At 41.0% G+C, this 22,644-nt stretch overlaps 1 protein-coding gene across 1 annotated transcript in view; it reads left to right on the top strand.

Moving 5' to 3' along the window:
- Nucleotides 1-22,644, top strand: part of rxfp2a (relaxin family peptide receptor 2a) — a 94,870-nt gene that overhangs the window by 48,170 nt on the left and 24,056 nt on the right. The window contains exons 8-12 of the mRNA XM_042007492.1: nucleotides 2,033-2,104; nucleotides 4,924-4,998; nucleotides 14,635-14,706; nucleotides 18,697-18,768; nucleotides 19,352-19,426. Of these exons, the coding sequence (XP_041863426.1) occupies nucleotides 2,033-2,104; nucleotides 4,924-4,998; nucleotides 14,635-14,706; nucleotides 18,697-18,768; nucleotides 19,352-19,426 (366 nt within the window). The remainder of the gene's footprint in view (nucleotides 1-2,032; nucleotides 2,105-4,923; nucleotides 4,999-14,634; nucleotides 14,707-18,696; nucleotides 18,769-19,351; nucleotides 19,427-22,644) is intronic.

Raw genomic sequence — 22,644 nt, 5'->3', positions numbered from 1 at the left:
ATCGTTTGTTTACGGATTTGGAAGAGTTGTTTTTGTCTGACCATGATTTCCTTTGGGTATTGATCGTTTAGTCCATAGTCTGTTCCTTTTAGCTGTTTTCCTTGACATTTGACAAGTTCTGTTTATAGTGTTTGAATTTAGCGACAATCGGACGGGGTTGGTTGTTATTGCCATTTTTCTGTCCTAAACGATGAACGCGGAGAAATGTGATGTTGTTTACGGTGTCTGTGGATAGTTTGAGTTGGTGTTTAATGAAGTCCTTTACCGTTTTCTCTGGGTCCTCTCATACTGCGTGTTTATAAATCTAGGATGCTTTCTTTCATGATTTTATTATCGGCGGTGACTGAGGTGAGCTGGGTTGTGACAGAGGTAAGCTGGTTAGTGATAGTTTTGATGTTGTTATGCAGAGTTTTGTTTTCTTTGGTGAGAAATTCAATCTGTTCATGGGTGAACTCCAGGCTTTGGCGTAGCGATTGAAATTCCTTATGCAAGATTTCCACAAATGCGATTCTGGCATCGAGTCCGGTGAGTTTTTGATTAATGGAGATCAGGATATCACTTACCTCCGAATGGCAGAGTAGGTTCTGAGATGAGGGTGAAGATGTACCTGTGCTTGGTAGAGAGTCTGAACGGGGTCTTTTGTAGTCTGGAGATCTAGATTTAGCCGGTTTTGGGGTGCTCATTGTGCAGTATCTGGTGAAGAAGTGATCAATATAGTCCTCTAAGTGGTCCAGGTCGTAAAAATCAGTGAGTTGTCACACACAAGGGGAAAGTATTAAATCCGTAGGGGAAAAAAAGTTGTATCTAGCAGCAAGGCGCCGCCATCTTGGATTGTGCACCGTCACGTGAGTATTGCGTTCAGGGTGACATCACCGGTTCTCCCTTCAGGGGCTTTCCATTTTAAGTCTGTGGTTCAGGAATACTCATAAAAACAAATAGATTCACTGAGGAAGCCATAGCCATCACTCTACATTTTGCGCTGACTCACCTGGAGAAGTGGAGCCATGTCTCAGCTCAGCATTTAACACAATAATCCCACACATTCTGATCCCCAAGCTATCTAACATGGGGCTCCCACCACCCACTTGCACCTGGATAAAGGACATTTTGATCAACCTGCTGCAGCGCATGAGGCTTGGTCAGCACAAACTCTCTACAGGGTTGTGTGCTGAGCCCATTGGTCTTATATTGATTGCAGTCCCAACCACTCAGAGAACCACTCTGTGTCAAATTCACAGATGGCATGGCGGTGGTGGGGCTCATCCCAGTGAGGCAACTTAAACAGATGAGCTCCTGGAACTTTGTAAATGAAATTCAATGAACAGCCTTCCATTGAACATCACAAAAAAACAAGTAATTCTTCATGGATTTTAGGTAGAAAAAAGCCCCCCGCCCCCCCATAAATCAACAGCAAATGTGTGGTGAGAGTCAAATCCTTCAAGTTTCTCGGCTTGCACATCTCTGCAGACCTCTCCTGGTCTGTGAACACCACAACACTGGTCATGAAGGCCCAGCAGCAGCAGCTACACTTCCTGAGTGAGCTCAGGAAGGAATATCTGCACACACAGCTTCTAGTCATCTTTTTTATTTTTATTATTATTATTATTATTATTATTATTTAGCTCAAGCTAAAACATATTTTTATAAGTCAGTGAAGTTGAAGCCAGCAAAGATCATTCTGATAATCACATATTTAAGACTTAATATTTTGATTAAATACAGAATACAGACTTGGGCTTGAATATTGGAGTGTATTTATATTATTTTGCACACTGAGTTCTCAGTGTTGTCTGCCAGGTCATCACTGGTCTCACAACTGTGCCAGTTTATTGTTTCGCTGCACCTATTTTACACAATATTGTTGATATTTGGGTTGTCACTCCTGGACTTTTTTTTTTTTTTTTCCATTTTTATGTCAGTATTAGGATGTTCAAACAACTTCACGTTGCGTTATTATGACAATGACAATAAAATGCATTAAATTTAAGTCAAATGACTGGATAACTAAGGAGTTTTTGTTTTTCTCTGCCAGGATGTTGGATCATAACCCACTTAGCAGCTTGTCCCAGGATACCTTCATTGGGCTCCATTCCCTCATGTACCTGTGAGTTTTTAACTTTATATTCATTTTTAATGAATATTTGTATTTACGCCAACACATGCTTTTATTTTTTTATTTAAAAATTTTTTAACTTGTCCTGTTCAGCATGATAGCAGCAGAAAGATGGTCTGGCTGCTGTGTTGTACTGAACAGATTTGCTTTGCCAATGGTAGTTTTATGGGTATAAGGCTCCTCCTGATAATCTCATTCATTAATTAACTGATTCATTCATTCATTCATTCAGTCAGTCATTCATTTCCCGCGGCCACAAGTCACAGGCCCCGGCAGGCCAAGATCAGCCAACCCTGCCAGGCACCAGCCATCCAGGGCAGCCAGAGTGAAGGGCCCAAGGGCCCAGAAGCGCCCTCACTTCCCCTGCTCATGACTGTTTGTAAAGTGTGTGTTGTTAGCAATTAAAATTAAGGGGCTGTAACCACACCATGCTGTGAGCGAGGCCACACAAGCAGCCCCGCCCACCATGCCATACATGGCACGTCCCCCCAAAAGTTGTTTGTGTTATGTTTCCCGTGTTTTGATGACTAAGTGTATTTAAAACTAGCAGGGGTGTCGCTACAGCTGTGTTTCTCTGTCCAGGTCCTCTGGACCTACTGCTCTGCTTGTCTTAGACATGTTCCTACTCCAGCACACCTGATTCAAATTAATGAACTTCCTCATCAAGTTCTTTGCGGCCTGTTAACGAGCCATTCATTTAAGTCAGGTGTTTTAAAGTAGGGTTACTTCTAAAACGTGCAGGGTAGGGGGTCCTGAAGACCAGGATTGAGAAGCAACAGGGTGCAGACAAGCAGTCCACTTAGATGGCACCCGCCGCTCAACACATGCTTTTCAAGAATAACTACAATCCTGAAAGTAATTAGTGTAGAACAATAAGTGTTCTAGTCAGACCACAAAGATTCATCACACCAGTCAACTTGCAAGGGTGTTTGTGTGATACACGTCTTTAATATGTATCAATCTGTGTGTTGTTTTATATCTCAAAGTTTGAATAATGCTGGAACATTTTCATCAGTTCAGATTATCAGTTTCAGGTCATAAAGAGCTTTCACACTTAGTAAGATGTTTAAGTTTAAACCTAACTTCAGGTTCGGTCTTATTTGCATTAAAGTAATTAACCAGATCAGTTTGCATTATTTCATAAGCCATTAAGTCAAGAGATGTTATACCTAACAGGAAAGTTGACCTACACATTTGTGTGATTTCAACTTAATGAAAAATAAGGTGTGCTCAAGCAGTTCCGGTTCATAGATGAAATGCATTGGTATTAACTTATTAATAACTTACAAAAATGGCTGTGCAGGGTTTTCGCTAACGGTCGTGGTGCGCTGCCACAGCACAATAAGGCTCCCATGTCTTCAGAATTATGGTTTATTTCAGTTGTTACTAATGTAAATTATATTGTATGAATTTGCGCACATTTATGAACCATAATAAGAGTGAAATTGTACTCAGGAAATGTGACAATGTTCTGCAAATAACTTAATTTTGAAAAACGAACTAGTCTCAGCTTTCTGCCCTGGTTCTACTTGAGTGGCAACAAAGAGGTGACAGAGCGGAGTAAAGCTTGTCTCATATTTCAGAGAAGTGAGAACTTTAGTCCGGTAGTCATCCTTCACGAGAAGCTTCGTCCGCGATGGGGCAGGAATTACTATGGCGGGTCTGTGTCTTTAAGGGCAATGAGCAATTGACCTGGTTATTTCATATTTAATGTGAAACTTTGTCTGTGGTAAGGTGGGGTTGTGCACTCTGCGGTGTCCTGGTCTTTAAATTCGAAATGCAATGTACACATTTTCTTTCTTGCTCCACAGCTCGATCATCTGTTCATTAAATAAGTGTCATAAAAAGACTAGTGGGGGCAGAGCAGGAGAGTGTGGCAAGAAACAGCAGCAGGGAATCTGTGGAAGACTTTTCTGTACAGCAGAGCCTAGAGCTCTTCAGAATCCAAATCAGACGTACTTTATTAATCCCAGACTGAGAAATTTCAGTGTTCTAGCAACATTTAAAAAATTGCAAAGCCCCCCTCCACAGTTAAAAAAAATCCTGGAGGAAACCCTGTTGTGATTACTACACATCCTTCCAACATCTCCTCTCTTCCATCTTTTACTCATTCCAACTCCACTGCAGGGAGCATTGCACATGCATGCACTGAGCACAAAAAACACACCGTTGACCCTTTTCCTCATGCAAATCCAAATTTTCACACACTGAAAAAGTAATGACTGATAACTGAAGACCAGTCCAGAAAAGAGGAGACAAACTGTGCATGCTGGCTACAGCCAGGACACGGCAGCACAAAGCAGCACTAGCACGGTTTCCAGAGCAGTGATAGAAGACAGTGAGAAATATCCACTGTAAACATAAAAACTGTTTATTTAAGATCTGTTATTACGTTCTTATCCACCATCATCTGAACTCTCAGTGAAACACACATTCTTCTTCAGGTTTGTCAGTCTAGACATAACCAGGGCATTTTGTTGCCATCTACCATTCAATGGTGAAACACATGGATTAGAGGTAGTAGTGGGTCGAACTTACATACTCCATGAGCAGCGAGAACTTTGTTCTTGTTCTCAAGGCCACAAGAACAAATTGGCAGGCTCAAGATGCAATGTACAAATTAAAAAATAACAAGTAAAACTACTGAAAATGTTATAATGGAAAATTCCTTCAAATTTTACAGTACATTGGTCCCTCTTTTTCTTCTTTTTTAATTTCTTTTAAAACTATATTTTGTGGTTATCAGGGTGACAACTCTTGTTTGCTCCCCCTTTATAATCTCTGTTTTGCATTAAATGTCTTCTCCATAGATCCATGGTGGACACCTCCCTGGAGCAGCTTCCTCATCCAAGCTTCTGTCAACATATGCCTGCCTTGGACTGGCTGTGAGTCTGCTCTGACAGTGTACTTGTGTGTATGCAGGTGTGTAGTGCATGTGTGTGTGAGATTTAGTCATTTCTATGCACAAAAGAATTTATTAGTTGCGTGGATGCGTGTTTATGTTTGTGTGTGCTTAAAAATTACACTGGTAGATGGTGGTGACAGTGTTGCACAGCTGACATTGCCATGATGGTCCTTCTGACTGAAAGGTTCCTTCTGCTGATGTCACTGTGAACGGTCAGCTTGACCGGCTTTTTTTTGGGTTGTGCAGAGTGGAGAGCATTAGCAGGATGAGGATGACACTCATAAGGACCTTATGCTAGCTGTAGCTTTTATATCCCTGTGTTTTTTTTTGTTTTTTTTATATCCCTGTGTTAAGAGCACGACCCAGCTCAGCGCTTGTATTCACTCAGCTTATTCAAATACAGTCTCGCTTTTCCTTTCAGCTGAATAGCGGACACGTATCATGGGCTCCCTTTTACTCATTTTTGGAGGAAAATTAGGAATTTTTATTAAAAATGCATAGACATGTAATATAAACACACTGGCATGTCAGTTTTCACACTCCTTAAATTATTCATTGTGAATAAGTCATCAGAATGTGACCTAAATTTAAAAAAAAAAAAATAAGTTTAAAGTGACATTCTTTATTTATTTATTTGTTTATTTATTTGAGGGTCTTGTTGGGTACATTGAGCACAGTGCTGTATGTGGCCTTTGTTGTGTCACATGATCTTTGAGCTCTTTGGAGACCGTCTCTTATACTGATTGTTGTGTGTTCAGGTCAGGAGCGTTATTGTATTTTTGTGTTATTTGACCTTTGTGAAGAAGTAAATGTGTGGTTGATGTGATCACCTTGTGTAGACGGGGGTTTTTTTTTGGGGCTGTTTTGTCCCATTTTGTATTGGTCACATGTTACTAGTTTGTGCGTTCAGATGATTGTGCACATCCACATACGCTAGCTATTGTACTGTGCTATTGTGTACTTATGTGGTTATAAAAGCACAGCAATCTTTGGTCTTTATATTATTTAATTTAATTCTGCTTTGTAATGTTTCAATGATGGGTTTGGCAGTACTGTTTTTGTGGTTTTGATTTTATTAGGTTAGGTCTCCATGCTATCTCTTTTTTTTTTTTTTTTTTAAACTTGTCTTGTCCAGCATCGTTGCAAACAGAATGATTGTCTGGCTGCTGTCTGGTGCTGGGCAATTTTACTCTATCAAGCAGGGATTTATACTACATGTATAAAGTCCCTCTTGATGACATGAAAAACTTTATTAAATCAGACTCTTAATGCTGGACTCGACCGGAGGGGACAGAGAGAGAGAGAGATAGAAAAGAAAGTAGAGAGAAGAGGGAGGGGAGAGAGAGGGACAGAAAGGGTGTGGGGAGTGCGGGTGGGGACTTAAAACATTATACAGAAAACCATGTAATCCATACTACTTGCAACATATATAGCTAAGATCATCCTGGCCAGTAGGTCATTACACAACTAGTTGATAATAGTAACAATAATAATAATCACAATAATAGTAATAATAATAATAGTAGTAGTAATAATAATAAGAGTAAGAGTAATAATAATAATAAGAACAGAAATAAAAAAAAAAAAGAAAAAAAAATATGATAATAGATATAAGTGAAACTGCTGTATTCAAGAACACGCGCAGAGAAACCTGTGTGGATATGCTGGAGAACTCGGCCACATGGCGACGCAAAGACTGTGTGGAGACGTTCAGGAAGGAGTGACCATGCAGAGTGATCATGCAGATGCCACCTCACTTGAACAGAGGCCAGAGTCAGGCCAGCGGTCCCGAGACCCAGGCCACCAGCCCCCCCGTAGGCTACAGATCCCGACCGGTCCACAGAGACGACCACTCGCCCGCCCAGGAAGGCAGCAGCAGGAGACCCCAGCAGGAGCCGCCCCGCGGACACAGGGCACTGGCCCCGGCAGGCCGAGGCCAGCAGTCCCCGACCCCCCCGGGCACCGGCCGCCCGGGACAGACGGGGCAGAGGGCCCGGGCCCAGGAGCGCAGGGACACCCCCCACCCCCACAGGCCAAGGGCCAGCACGCCACCCGGGGGGACCCGGCCCGCCCAGACGGCCACCGCCAGAGGCCAGCCCCACACCCCAGCGCCCAGCCGCACACCCCGAGAACCAGTCCTGCCCCCCCCCAGACCAACACACACAAACACACACACTCTCCTTCCACTCCTCCATTCATCCTCCCACACATACACCATCCAACCCTTACATACTCTGTCCTCCCACACACACACACCATCCTTCCACCATCCATCCTTCCACACACACACCATCCTTCCACCATCCATCCTCCCACACACTCACCATCCTTCCACCATACACTCTCCCACACCTACCCCATCCTCCCACACACACATCATCCCTCCACCACTCATCCTCCCACACATACACCATCCTCCACCTTCACACCTCCCACACACACACACACACACACCATCCTTCCACTACCCATCCTCCCACACATACATCATTCTCCTACACATACACCGTCCTCCCTCTCCTACACCAAACATCCACCTTCACGTACCCCATCCTCCCACACACACACACACCACCCCTCCATCACCCACTCTCCCAAACATACACCACTCCCCCACACACACACCATCCTCCCTCCATACACCATCCATCCTCCTGTACACACACCATTCTTCCACCATCCATCCTCCCACACACTCCCCCTCCCTGCACCATACATTCTCCCACACATACCCCATCCTCCCCCACATACATCATCCCTCCACCATTCATCCTCCCACACCCACACCACCCCCCCTCCCACACACCACACATCCACCTCCACACACCCCACCCTCCCACACACACACACCATCCCTCCACCACCCATCCCCCCACACACACACCACTCCCCCCCCCCCCCCCCCCCCCCACCCCACATACACACACACACACAAACAAACACCATCCCCCCACCACCATCCTCCCGCCACCCCACGCCGCGGGGGGACAGCCCCAGCCAGGAGGCGAGGAGACACGAGCCAGGCCCCCACCCCCCCCACCCCGCCCCAGTCCCCCACTCCCCACCCCCAAAACAGCACCTTCCCCCCAGGGCCAGCAGCCAAACCCCCCGGGACAGCCCGCCCACGCCCCGGGCCAACGCGACAGGCCACCCGGCCCGCCCCGCCCCCGGGCCATCCATGGAGACAGGGGCGCTTGAAGACCCCATCGCCCCTCCCTGCCCCCCCTAGTGAGGGAATATATTATGTGCTGTTTGCAATTAAAAAAAGAGGGTTAAAATTGGGGGGCAGTAACTGCATTGAGGAGGGGGTGGGGCCACCTGAGCAGTCCCACCCACCTGACCTCGCATGTTCCACCCCCCAAAACGTGTTTGTATGTTGCAAATGTTATTTGTGCTCAGTGACTAAGTGGAATTAAAAGCTGGGAGGCATGCTGCCGCTCAGCGAAGCAACGGGGCCACTATGATGACCCCCCCTGCCCCGCCCAGCGCAACAAGCACACCCCCCACGGCCCTACCTGTGTATGTAGTGAAGAGTGGGGAGGGGAGGGGTCAGGAGATGTAGGTCCAGAGGGGGGTAAGCCTCCCCCCTGGAAGACGACCCGCCAGTGGCTTAGGGCGCCCCCGTCCCCCGCCGGCCCCGAAGGGCGTCACAGGCCCAGAGCAGGCACCCCAACCCAGGCACGCCACGAACCCCCCCAGGGGCCAGCCACCAGCCCAAGGGGCCACTTTCCTCTTTCTGAGTGGGAGGGGGGCGAGGCGAAGGAAGGGAACCCCAGGGCCCCCGCCCCCAACACCCAGCCAGGGCGCCCCCCAGAGGACACGTCCTAACCCCCTGCAAACGCACACACTCCCCTTTTTTTTTTTTTTTTTTTTTTTTTTTTCTCCCCAGCCACTCACACACACTCTCACACACCTCTATATACCAACACCTCAATACGTGCACATACCTCCACACACACACGTCACGCACATACCTATAAACACACACAACCCGGTGCCCACATACACACACACTCTCATACCCCTCCATACACATACACCACTACACACACACTCACATACATACCTGCATATACACACAAGCACCTCCATACATACTCACGCCTCCACCCACTCCTTCACTCCTCCACACACACCTCGACCTCCACGTGCACACACTCATATATACATACCTTCACACACACCCACATCCCACATAGACCTCCACACACACACCCGCACACTACTCACACACACACATACACGCACACACCCAGACCTTCATACACACCCACACACACATACGGCACACACGTCCCTCTACACCCACCCACACACCAGCATACCCACAGACACACACACACACACACCCACACACAAACACACCCCCACCCAGGTTCCGGGGCTGCGACCAAGCACCAGGGCACGGACCAACCCCCGGCACGGCACATCCGGACGGGCCCCGGCCCCCCCCAGCAGCGGCAGACCCCCCACCCCCAGGAGCGGGGGGAGACCCGACGCCCCAGAGCCCGGGGCCCCCCCCCCGGCCCCCCCCGGGCCCGCCCGCCCCCCCGCCAGGGGCCGACGGACACCGACCCAGGCACCCCGGCAGCCACCCCCCACCGCCACGAGGCAGCCCCACCCCGGGGCCCACCCAATGCCGCCCGCCCAGACCGGAACCCCCAGCCGACCCAGCAGCGGAGCAGCCTAGATCCCCACCCAGGAGACAACCGGAGACCTGAAGCCACCAGGGACCCCCCACCCACATCCGCCCCCATCCCAGCGAAGCCGCAATCCTCCACCTACATTAAGTGATGTAGCCAGTCACAGGGGACCAGAGGGAATGAAAGTCATCTGACTGGTTCCTGGAGGAGGCAGACATTGTCTCAATGCTGATGTGATCTAACAGGAGATTTCTAAACTGCTGGATAGACAAATTATTCTTATCTTTCCAGTTCACAAGAATAGTTTTCTTTGCGATGCATAAGACTGCGAGGACCAAGTTTATGGAGTGTATTCCTATGTTGGTGTCACCCAGGTCGCCCAGTAGGCAAAGTGTGGGGTTTGCAGGAAAACTAGTTTTAAACCATTTTGAGAGATCTTCACACACCTTAATCCAGAACCTTTGGACAGGTGTGCAGGACCACAGCGCATGGATGTAGCTATCAGAGGTGTTCTCAGAGCAGTGTGGGCAGATATCTGATGGTGAAAGGCCCATCCTGAACATCCTGTGTCCTGTATAATGAGTTCTATGGAGAATTTTGAATTGTATTAGTTGTATATTTGAATTCTGAGTCATTTTAAAACGTGTTTAAACATATTTGTGACCATCTTTTCTGATCAAAGTTATTAGATAAATCATCTTCCCATTTTGAAGTCGGGAGAGATATCCTGTCTTCTAGCTTTGCAAGTAATCTATATATTTTTGATAATAATTTTGGAGTATTATGATTCAGGAATTCTGCTATTCTGACAGGAAGCTGCAAGTCTAACTGTACAGGGGTATACTTCTTACATATAATTGATTTTAGTTGGTGGTACTCTAAGAATTTATTGCTGTTGATTCCATACTGTGAGACAATTGTGTTGAAAGATACAAAGTTTCCATTTTCTATTATCTGTCCTAACTGTTGTATTCCTTTAGTCTTCCATTGAGTGAAGTTTATCATCTTTTTGTTCTGCAGGATGTCAGGGGTTGTTCCAGATGGGTGTAAGTCTACATGGAAAGAGGGAAGATCTGGTTATCTTACAGAATTCCCACCAAGCCATTAAGGAAAAACGGATGTTAAGGCTTTTAAAAGCACTTATATGGTTTAATGGTTGAGCTGATGAACGGCAGGTCAGAGATGACTAAGTCCTCACACAAAGCCTGCTCCACATCTAGCCACGGCTCATCCAGATAACTGGGTTTGAGCCACTTGGAGATGTACTGCAGCCTGTTAGCTATAAAGTAGTTATTAAAGTTTGGTAGGTCCAGTCCTCCTCTATCTTTAGTCTGCTGTAAGGTTTAAGACTGATACGTGACGGCTTGTTTTTCCAAAGAAATTTGGATATGAAAGAGTCCAGAGATTTAAACCAACTGGTGGAGGGTTTAGTGGGTATCATTGAAAATAAATAATTAACTTTAGGTAGGATCATCATCTTAATGGTGGCAACTCTCCCCATTATTGAGATGGGTAAGCGCCTCCACCGTAAGAGATCATCTTCTATTGTTTTTAGTAGCTGAACATAGTTTAATTTTGTTAAATCTGATAATCTGGGGGAAATATTTATACCTAAATATCTAATGTTTCCTGTCTGTATTTTGATATTAGGGATGTTTTGTAGGTCACAGTTGATGGACATGCTGTAGTCTTAGACCAGTTAATAGAATAATCAGATATTGATGAGAACTTATTAATAACCGTGATTGTCTGAGAGAGTGATGTTTGTGAGTTCTGAAGGAAGAGTAATACATCATCTGCATAAAGACTTATTTTATGTTCTATATTTTTGCCCTGGATTCCTAAATTTCTATATTTTGTCTAATAGCAGCTGCTAACGGCTCTATGAAAATGGCAAAAAGTGAGGGGGAGAGTGGACAAGCCCTGTCTGGTGCCTCTCTGTAAGCGGAAGCTTGGAGAAGTTTGATCGTTGGTTTTCACACATGCATTTGGGTTATTATATAATATTTTAATCCACTCTATGAAAGAAGGTCCAAACCCAAATTTGTCTAGTGTTGCAAATAGAAACTTCCAGTTTACCCTGTCGAAGGCTTTTTCTGCATCTAGAGAAATGATTGTGGATTCTAGATTATGTAAAGTAGAGTAATCAATGAGGTTAATTAGTCTACGTGTGTTAGTAGATGAATGTCGACCTTTTATAAAACCTGTCTGGTCCGGATGTATTATAAGAGGGGTTATTTTTTCTATCCTTCTGGCAAGAGCTTTACTAATTATTTTCAGGTCTACATTTATTAAAGATATGGGACGGTAACTGGATGGAAGTGTGGGGTCTTGCCTGGTTTTAGCAATAGTGTTATATTAGCTAAGTTCATATTTTGCGGTGTTTTTTGTTTTTCCTGTATTTCTAACAACATATTATAAAATGTAGGAGCTAGCGTTGTCCAGAATTCCTTGTAAAATTCTGCTGAGTAACCATCTGGACCCGGGGCTTTATTGTTGGGCATATGTTGGAGAGCTTCGTGGAGTTCATCTACAGTAATAGGTGCATCTAAATTTATTTTATTTTCATTTTTTAGTTTTGGTAGGATTAATGTTGTTTAAAAATTGTTCAATATGTTCATCTGTTGGATTAATCTGTGATTCATATAATGTTTTATAGAAGCTTCTAAACGTGTCATTTATCTTGTCTGGGTCATGGCTGATGTTTCCGTCTTGATCTTTAACAGAGGAGATTGTTGTTTTCCTCCTTGTTTGTTTTTAGTTGATTTGCTAAAAACTTTCCAGATTTGTTACTGTGTTCAAAGTTCTCCAAGCGAAGTCTTTGCACTAAAAACTGTGTTTTTTTATCTATAATTTCTTTAAGCTGCAATTTAGTTTTCCTTATATTATTCATTGTGTGCTCTTCGGGGGAAATGCGGTAAGCCTCCTCCAATGATTTAATCCTGAGTTCTAATTCTAAAACTCTTGCTGTTTCCTTCTTCTTCTTATGTGAGGAGAAGGAAATTATTTTCCCTCGCATTACTGCTTTTCCTGCTTCCCATAGGAGACACGCTGAAGTTTCAGGCATGTCATTTTTTTCTATATAAATTGACCATTCTTTTTTAAAATAATCAATGAACTCAGGATCTTTCAATAAAGAGGTGTTAAATCTCCAGCTTTTACCAATCGGTTTATTATTTTTGTTTCTCAGAGTGAATGAAACTGGTGCGTGATCGCTAATGCTGATTGGATGTATCTGAGTCTCTGAAATGTCGCCCATTAGTGAGTTACTATTTAATATATAATCTATTCTAGAGAAGGAGTGGTGAACTGAAGAGAAGAAGGTGTATTCTCTTAGTTTAGGATGGTGAGAGCGCCAAGCATCGCAAAGACCAAAATCCTTCATGTACTGTTTGATAGTTTCTGACGACTGCCAGACTCGATGACTACCTGATGTGCTGCAGCGATCTTGTTCAGTCAAGACTACATTAAAATCACCAGCTAGCACTATTCTGTTATCTGAATAATTCTGGAGTGTAGCAAACAGGGAGTGGAAAAAGGAGGGATCATCTGCATTGGGGCCGTACCATTGGTAATACATAATTTGATATTACAAATAGATAATAAAGTTATCAGAAAATCTGCCTTCCGGATCCGCTACTGTGCTATCTATGTCAAAATTTAGTCTCTTATTAATAAGAGTAGCTACTCCTCTTTGCCTAGAATTGTAACAAGCTGAGTAAACATGAGGAAACTGAGCTGTTTGAAGAAGGTCTATGGTTGAGTTTGTTAAATGAGTCTCTTGTAGTAAGACAATGTCAGCCTGCAGCTCCTGTAATTTATTAAAGATCTTCAACCTCTTCTCCCTGGAACCGGCTCCATGTACATTCCAACAGACGATTTTTAACATGGTTATTGTGAACGGTTTAATGCTTCATGCTTGTTACTGACGCGTGTGTCTTTGTGCGCCCCTCTTGCGTGTTCGCGCGTGTTTGCATGCAGCCTGATTGCGCGCGTTTGTCCGTATGTTAAATGTCCGTATATGTACCTTAATGCGTGTTCTCTCATACATAAAACGCGAGTGTTTATATTTATCATGTATGGTGCGGCTGTGCGTCCTGACGGTTTTTCGACCGGCCGCGTGCGCTGCTGATATTACGAGCTGGATTACAATTAACAGTGAAAGCGTGAAAGATAGTGAAAAGTGAGAAAAGTATTTGTGTGAAATATAAAAACAAAACAGAAAAAAAAAATACATCGATCTAGATGTAGAGGCTGTGGTGAGACGAGCAGTGTGTTCTACTGTCAGTGATCTATAATGGCGAGTTAAGAGTGATCATTTGGAGAGATTGACATACAGCACCTGGGATCAGAAGAGCCACGGAGTGACGTCCGGGTCGCGGTACAGTTGTCCATTAATAAACAGTTTATCCACCGCGATGACAGCGCGAGCGCCATTAGCCATAGATTTCCGTCTGATGGGAAACAGGACTCTCCGTCGGTCCAGAATCTCTCTCGGATATTGGTCGTTTACTCCGAAGTTGGTCCCCTTCAGTTCGCGTCTCCATGCTATCTCAATTACAACCAGATCTTATGACCCTTTGTGTCTCTAAGTAGTCTCCCTTTTTTGGTTTAAGTTTTGACACTTCAAACAGGCCATCCTATTTATTTTATGTATTGATGTTTGGCTGTCTCGTTTTGCTGGGACTTATTTGTTTAAGGCCTTTTCGGGGTCATAAAACTTTAGAAAGCTGTAAAACATGAATCACTTGTTTTGCCTAACAGTAAACACCATTTTAAAGAAACATAACAGGCCTATTTAGTTATGAATTCTTGCCTTTATTTATTTTTAATAATTTATTTCAAGACTCACAGTTCTGTAGGTGCCCAAACTTTTGCATGTCATACTACAATCTATTTGTATTTTAATACGTGCATCTATGTTTATTGTTACATGTTCATTTTTTTGTCCCATCTGTTTTTTCTGCTCTCAGGGATCTCGAGGGAAACCAGATACAAACTCTAAACTACTCTATCTTAAAGACATGCAGCAAACTTGAAGTTCTGTGAGTATGTGACTTTGAAATGTAACCAACACTAAAGGCGGGTACACACTACAGAACAATCAGGATGATTTTTGTCCCGATCTCCCCCTTACCATCAAAGCCAGCAAAAGTCTGATTGTCTGACGTGCGCTAACAACATAGAGAAGGATTTTCGTGGGCTGTGGGGTGTGTTAAAGATACATTGTGTAAGAGTTACTGCCATCTAATGTTGTAATCGTCTATCACATTCTAACATAGAGTGCAATCTAGTGTCTCATGGTCAACTTGTTTCAGTGGTAGCTGCCGTCTGTCAGAAAGCCTCGATAACACCATAAGAAGGTTGGGATTTCTTAAACATTGCAAACTTAATCCCATGATTAGTGTGAGTGTATATAGGCCAAAAGAAAAAAAAAGTTGTTGCTATGAAGTTAGAATGTAGTTAAAAATTGATAACATACACAAACGAATGTTACCAAAGTCTTAATATTGCTCTATTGAAGCTATGATTCTTAGAACTATATACTAATTAGTCGGATTATATGATCTGTTTTCATTTTGATGGGCGTACATTATCACACATATATATATATATGTATATATATATATATATATATACATAAAATGTTGTGATTAATCTATGTATTCAGCCCCACAATATAAGAATTTATGGGTTACCTTTGCTAAAGGTTTTCAGAGATTTTCACCTCCGACAAAAAATAATCAAAACTGAGATAGTGAAGTAGGTACAAATTTTATTTGATATTTGTGCTCGCAAAAACAATAAAATTCTTCCCCTGTAATGACTTACCCAAAATGAACAAAATGTCCCACTAAAAATACTTGATAAAGGAACAGCAGGAACTGGAGAAGGTCTGTGATAGGGGTTGATGTTTTCCCATTTCAAAGACCTCTCTTGTAGCTGGACAAATCAGAATCAGGATTACTGGTGATGTACTGTATCCCCCCCGAATCACCTGGTTAAGTGCATGAGCAGAACAAATACATGGCATGGAGATGACTTGTTGAAAACATAATTCCAACCTCCACTACCCAATAAGTACACATACAGTAAAATACTCTTCTTCTTCCCGGGAAGTTTTCTTCTTCCCAGGGTAGTAAGCCTATCTCATTTATCTTCTCCCCCTACATCTCAATCAATATGCTCGCTCACAGGGAAGAAACGCATAGTTGGTGCTATTTGTCCTTGCCGCAGCTGTAGTTTCAAGATGGCAGACTGTCATGGTGCTGCCCTACATATGTATGAACAAATGTAAAATCTTTGCTTACAAGAATGTGTCAGATCATTAGCGGAGGTCATAACACGCCAATGATAATACATATATGCAGACATAGATTTTGGCCAGCAAAACAACAGAAAATGTTACACAATGTCCCTTTAAGAGTGATTGTGCAAATCGTAAATAATTTTTAATATTTATGACTAGAAATCCTGTAGTGTAGGGGGTGCTCCGAAAGGAGCCGAGCACCAGCACTATGTAATGTTACGCGTACCAGAACAAAAGCCAAACAAGACGCGATTTGACTTAGCTGACTGACGGAAGGGGAAGTAAAAGCAAACAAAAAACATGCCCCTTGGCTAGAGATCAAGAAGGTCTGATGAAAAAACAGCTTTAATTATAGTTACGCGCCACATTATTGGAATCAATTAGATTTCTAGTTACTGAAAAAGAGGAATGCCATTATTCCCAACACTGGTAGTTTGCAGTCTCCACGACTTTTTCCATAATTGTTTTTCTTTTTGTGTTTTTTCGGAACATAAGAGGCCAAAAAACATGTTTGTTTACACTAAAGGCTCGTTTGACTACGCAAGATTTGGAATATTGAGAACCCAATACTCTGCTGAAGAATGGATTGTGCAAACCACACACTATAAAATCAGAAGAGAGAGATCTTGTGCATCTTTTGTTATCAAGTGTGTGGTGGGTCAGCCTTTAGGTGCTCAGACAACATTTTTTAGGAAGTTTTGTTGATTTTGGATCTTTTTTGTAATGTTGTAATTCCATGTGGAGAGCTTACCAAGAGCACTTTGCTCAGCTTAGATGAAGCAGATGAACAGATTTCCTACATGGTGGCCCATCAAACATTCATAGTATTTCCTGTCATACTTTCAGCAGCCATGTTATCTCCTTTTAAAGATGTTTGCCTTGTAAGTCTTTCTTTCTCAAGTGTGCTTCAGTCTCAACACTTTTGTCTCTGCGTTATTTTCACCAAGTTTCCACAGCATGTTCAGAGCACTCTGGCAGTATGCATGTGTGGTATCATCTATTTACATCTTCATTCAATATCAGATATCAGTTTGGTCAGTCAGAGCTTTCATAGACCATGATGCAGCTTTAGTATTAGAATAACCACATCAGTATAACGCACGTTGACAAGTGTCGTCACGCCCATGTGCTCATTGACTCAGTTTTCAGTTGGAGGCAAGAAAAGCCGGTGCCCTCCACTGTCAGAAGGACGTGAAGTTGACAGCAAGTTATGCTAAATCTATCATCTCGCCCTGAAATATTATTAAATCAGTATGGTTAACACGTGTCAGAATGAATCTGAAGAAGGACTCAAAGAAATTATGCACATCCACTGGGTTACTCAAAGCAGCCTCCACATATTTCATGATTTTAAGTCATAATATAATTCAAAAATCATTTTAAAAACAAAACCCTCCCTTGTATATGCCATGATGGGACAAATATACAATAAATAACTAGAAACATGTTTGTTTTTGTTAGGAATATCGAACTGGAACCTATGTTTTGACTTTATGTTTGTCTCTAGGGTTTTTTCTTGGTTATATGTACAGTAAACTGTCAAATTTAAAAGCAACCTTTAGTAATGATGTTACTGTTTTCCAGTTGTTTGACCGTAATTATTAGTAAAGTAAAATAATTTTTACATTTATTATAGAAACTATGTTTTTTTTTTTATCAAAGCTATAGAAACAGTAAAGGAAAAAATGTCTTATGTTGCAGTCGATAAAATTTATAATAACAGTGAATAAAAACATGCCATCCTTCGGAGAGAACTACTTTCTCTCCCTTACTCTGATTCTTCATCACATCTCTTTCTGATTTTCATTTATATGCTGCTCTTCCTCAATGAAAGTGAGCTTTTTCTCTCCCCTCTTGTCCTTCTCATCCTGGTACCAGCTGCTACTTTTTCTTCCTCTCATCTCCTTTTCTGTGTCCTCTTCATATTTTCCTCTTGTCCAAGCCTTCAGCAAGTCTCTTTTTGTTTATTGCACTTGCAATTAAATAAAAGTACACTGAAAAACCAATCGTGAGACAAAATGATGAGAATATCACTTTTGCCATCATTGCTTTTATCTTATCAGGCTTATGTTGGTCCAATGATGGGTTTGCACATGGTCTGAAGACTGTATGAGGTTTTTCTGCCTACTAACAGTTAATCTGTCTGGCCTCTGGAATGTAGGGGGTATCACTCAAATAACTTTCCATCCACAATAATGCAGACTGAGAAAAATCATAACATCTTAATTTCCTCAACAATATCTCATGGTCCATGATGTCAAAAGCTGCAGAGAAATCAAGTAAAACTACCCCTATAATTTTCCTCTCTTCTATTTCCTCTGACCAGTCGTCAACTATTTGAATCAAGGCAGTGGCAGTCAAATATTTTCTCTATATGCATGCTGAAAATTGGTCATTAAATTATTATTTGAAAATACATTATTCTTTCCATTATTTTACTTAATATTGGTAATAAATTTATTGGTCGACTAGTAGATTTAGAAAAAGGCAACTTTTGGATATTTTCCATGATGTGATGTGTTTTTGTTTTGCTTTTTAAATGTACTATTGAGCCAGCGCTGAATCAGCATGTCCAAAGCTTAATTGGAAGTTCTGATGTGAGTTCTGCAGTAGATTAAATTGCATCCAACCACAGTAGATATCCACTCCAGCAAGCTGACACACTTATGTATTTTGTCTCTTACGGCATGATGTCTGATGGCAGATTTATCTCTATCCTGTTCAGATTACTGATGGACAACAGGATCATACGAATTCCTGAAAACACCTTCCAGTCTTTGCTGAAGCTGGCTGAGCTGTAAGTAATTGTCAGTTTGCCTGAGTTCTTATCATATTTTCCACATAAGCTGGCAGATTCTTGGCCAAATTAATAACAGTTTTCCATCATAGACTGAAACTTTTATATTACATTTTACTGCTGAGTTGGAATAGATTTTTCCCAGCCTGACTTCTGAATCAGCAGGCGCTCTCACTAAGGCCTGGTTATTAACACATAGGATAGCTCTCCCATGAGCCACGTAAGAATAAGAAACCTGTTAACTGATTTTTTTTTTTTTGTTTGTTTTGTTTTAATCCACAAAAATTAAATAAAATATTAACAATTCCTATTTTAAATATTAAGGATTTAAATACATACATACACATATATAACAAACGTTTTTAGACATAAAATAGCTGACAGCAAGTTAAAATAAATAAATTTACATTAAAAAAATGTAAATTAAGACTTTTGGTTAATTTTATGCATACATCTAACTTTTATGTCTTATCTTTATCTGACCATGTACAGTCAGTGTCTTGCAAATCTGTAAGTGTATTATTTGACCTTTGTTAGTTAAATTAATGAATTTATTTTTTTTCCTTTCTTGTATTTTGCTCAGGAATCTGTCTAGCAACAGGATCAGGGATCTGCCAAAGAACACCTTCAAGAGTCTCTCCAAGTCCCTCCTGAAACTGTGAGTTACTGATATTTTGTTTTCCCAGAGGAAAGGCTTATTTTATTATCTACTATATTATAACAGATAAGTGGATTAAGATAAAAGTATCCTACAAAAAAATACAAACAAAAGAACTCTTCGGAGCTGTGGTTTTAAGGTAGGATCAAAAGAACATGACTCCCACTGGAAATAAAAATTAAGGCGAATTTGTGTAATATAGAGCAACAAATCCTTTTTCTTTTGGCTGGATCCTGATATGAAGCGAGCACTATGTCATGTGGGAAAATCATTTAAATTCACCCACATGTCCATTAGAAAAAACCATGTGGGATTAACTTATGAGCACAGGGACATATAATGTATTTACTTATTTTTACTCCTACTTGTAAATGTGGAGATTTTACTTATCTACTGATATTGGAATGTCACAAAAAGTATATTTACTTATTTAATGTGCTGTTGTTGCTTATTTATAGCTTTTTTTTTTTTTGCTTACATTGTTACAAAATTTCCAAGAGGAAAAGTGTACTTCATCATATGCAAATTTGATCAATATGCTATGATGCAAATGTAGTATCCTGGCTTTTTTTTCTGTTTAAATTTCACTTTGTTAGCTTTATCATGCACACCACTAGTTCCCAGGAAATGTTAGCTAGTTAGCTATGTTAGCTATTGATGCTAAGAATACTTTTTCAGGTATCAATTACAAAAGAAACACAATGAAATACTAATTTATTTTATCTCAGTTAGAGCCACTAGGCATAAACGAGTCAAAAAGAGATAAACATCAGTAGAATTATGCCAAACATTTATGTAGGAAGACATCCATCTGAGCCAAATAAAACACATGTCATGCAGTTCTGTCATGTGTTTGTGTGGTCTGGGCACAGGCTAAAGAGTCATCAAGAGCTGGAACTGTGGTTTCTGTTTGGGCATCACCCAGTTAGCCGCATTGTCTGCTTCGTCTACACCACACCAAATCCATTCTAGTAAATGTGACAAGCTTATCTAATCATATTATAATTTTAATTTTAATACTTCCTCCAGCATTTCTTAGATCACATGTGTCAAAGTCAAGGCCTGTGGGCTACATCCGGCCCAGTGAATAAATCATCTTTAGCCCGCATGATCTTATCTAATCACTAGCTGTGTTTCCATTACAGTGTTTAAAAAAATAAACGCTATATTTTTAAAATTTCCACAAAGTACAATTGCAATTTTCAGGTGTTTCGCCTCACCAGGCACCAATTTGTGGAGGAAGGAGATTTCGAATTCTTTGTAAAACTTCTGCATTTCCCTGTTGTTTGCTATCAAGTATGGCAGTTATATATTTTCTTTAATGTTTTTTGTAAAAAGATTTCCATCTCCTCCTGTATCTACTCATACCACTTCATCTTTTACTTGAATGAACTGGTCACATATTCCAGCGTCACATATTTTCACATGCGTTATCTAGTACTCAACTTTCAACAACCCATCTCAAAAATGGCTAATGAAAGTGGATTTAAAAACAGAGTATATCTTTGCGGATGTAAAGGACAACGCTGTGTGTCTTCTGTGTGGAAACAGTGAGGTTGTAATGAAAGAATACAACATAAGAAAACGCTTTGAAAAGAAAGCACCACAACATATGCTATAGTCCCCTGGACGGGAACAAAGGCTCCAAAACTAAGGTAGAAGAGTTATTAACCCTTGAGGTGCCAGACTTTTTAAAGTTTTTAAGCAAAACTAAGTAAGAAAAAAATGTTGCATATGAACCAGAGTTTATGATGCCAGCAAAAGTACTCATCTAATTTTATATTGTGGCATCACAGGTTGGCAGCTGTGATGCCAACCTGTATATATATTATATATATATATATATACATATATATACACACATATATACATAAATACATATATATATATATATATATATATACACACATATATACCTAAATACATATATATATATATATATATATATATATATAGATATATATATATATATATATATATATATATATATATACATATATATATATATATATACATATATATATACACACATATATACATAAATACATATATATATATATATATATATATATATATATATATATATCACACAACACACATATATATATATATATAGAGCCATAAGAAAAAATGCAACAACATTTATTTTTCTGTTTTTTTGTTTGTTTTGTTGTTGTTGTTGTGTTGTTGTTTTTTATCATTTTTTTTTTTTTTTTTTTTTTTTTTTTTTGTAATGATTACTAATTGTTTTATCTGCAATAACTAACTGGCTTAGTTTTTTCCATGTTCAATGTGTGCAATAAAGTCATTTTAATTAGTTTTAGTAAACCATTGAACCAGTCCAGCACCTCAACTTGTTCCAAGTTTTCATTTTGACCCACTGTATATTTGATTTTGTCATCTCTGTCTTAGACATGTTGCAAATAAAAAGTGGTAAAGGAATAACCTACCAATCAACTGATTATCTTGCATCCCATATGATGATTTAACTGGCTTTGTTAAAGCTTTTGATGTAGTTTAAACTGCAGAAAGGAAACCTTTTATTTATTACCACCACACCAAGGACATGCTAAAAGTTGATAGCAGAATAAATGTTTTCAGCTTTCCAATGACAATCCCCCACACATTCACACACAAACAAGATAAATACAAACTTTCATCACTTGGACAGAGTCACCCTGCTGTTGCCATTGACTTCTTTTAAAGTAGTTTCAGTTGATCCATGTTCAGGAATGTGAAGATCTTATTACCATCTCTCATGTGTGGCCTGGATAGCACAGTGGAATAAATGAGCCAGATGAAGCATCTTGGGGATATCTTCTGCAACAGCTTGAGCTTGATCTTTGGCACTTGTTAGCTGCCTGAGATCCTACAAGCTGACTAAGCTCTCCTCCTTCAGCCTTGCACACAGCCCTTTGCACACAGGTCTCCATCAAAGGGAGACTCCCTCCTTAAAATTGCCCACCTGATTGTGATAGAGTTTAGGTACTGCAGGAGATATCTCAGGAAACTATGTGTTGGAGATTGTTTACCCCCTGTCAGTGTCTCCAACGGCAAATTGGTGCAAGGTGGCAAAGTGTGATTCAGCATCCTTTTTTAATGAACAATGAAAAGTTTTCTCAAGGGTCCGGTGCATAGTGGAATAGCTGGAAAAGCAGAGGCCCTGACACTCAGATTATCAACAGCTAACTTGTTGTTATGACTTTGAAAAAACTGGA

This window comes from Melanotaenia boesemani, chromosome 15 (assembly GCF_017639745.1).
Source record: "Melanotaenia boesemani isolate fMelBoe1 chromosome 15, fMelBoe1.pri, whole genome shotgun sequence".
Taxonomy (NCBI): Eukaryota; Metazoa; Chordata; class Actinopteri; order Atheriniformes; family Melanotaeniidae; genus Melanotaenia; species Melanotaenia boesemani.
The sequence above is the reverse complement of the archived record's forward strand: the minus strand, read 5'-3'. Positions and strand labels throughout refer to the sequence as shown.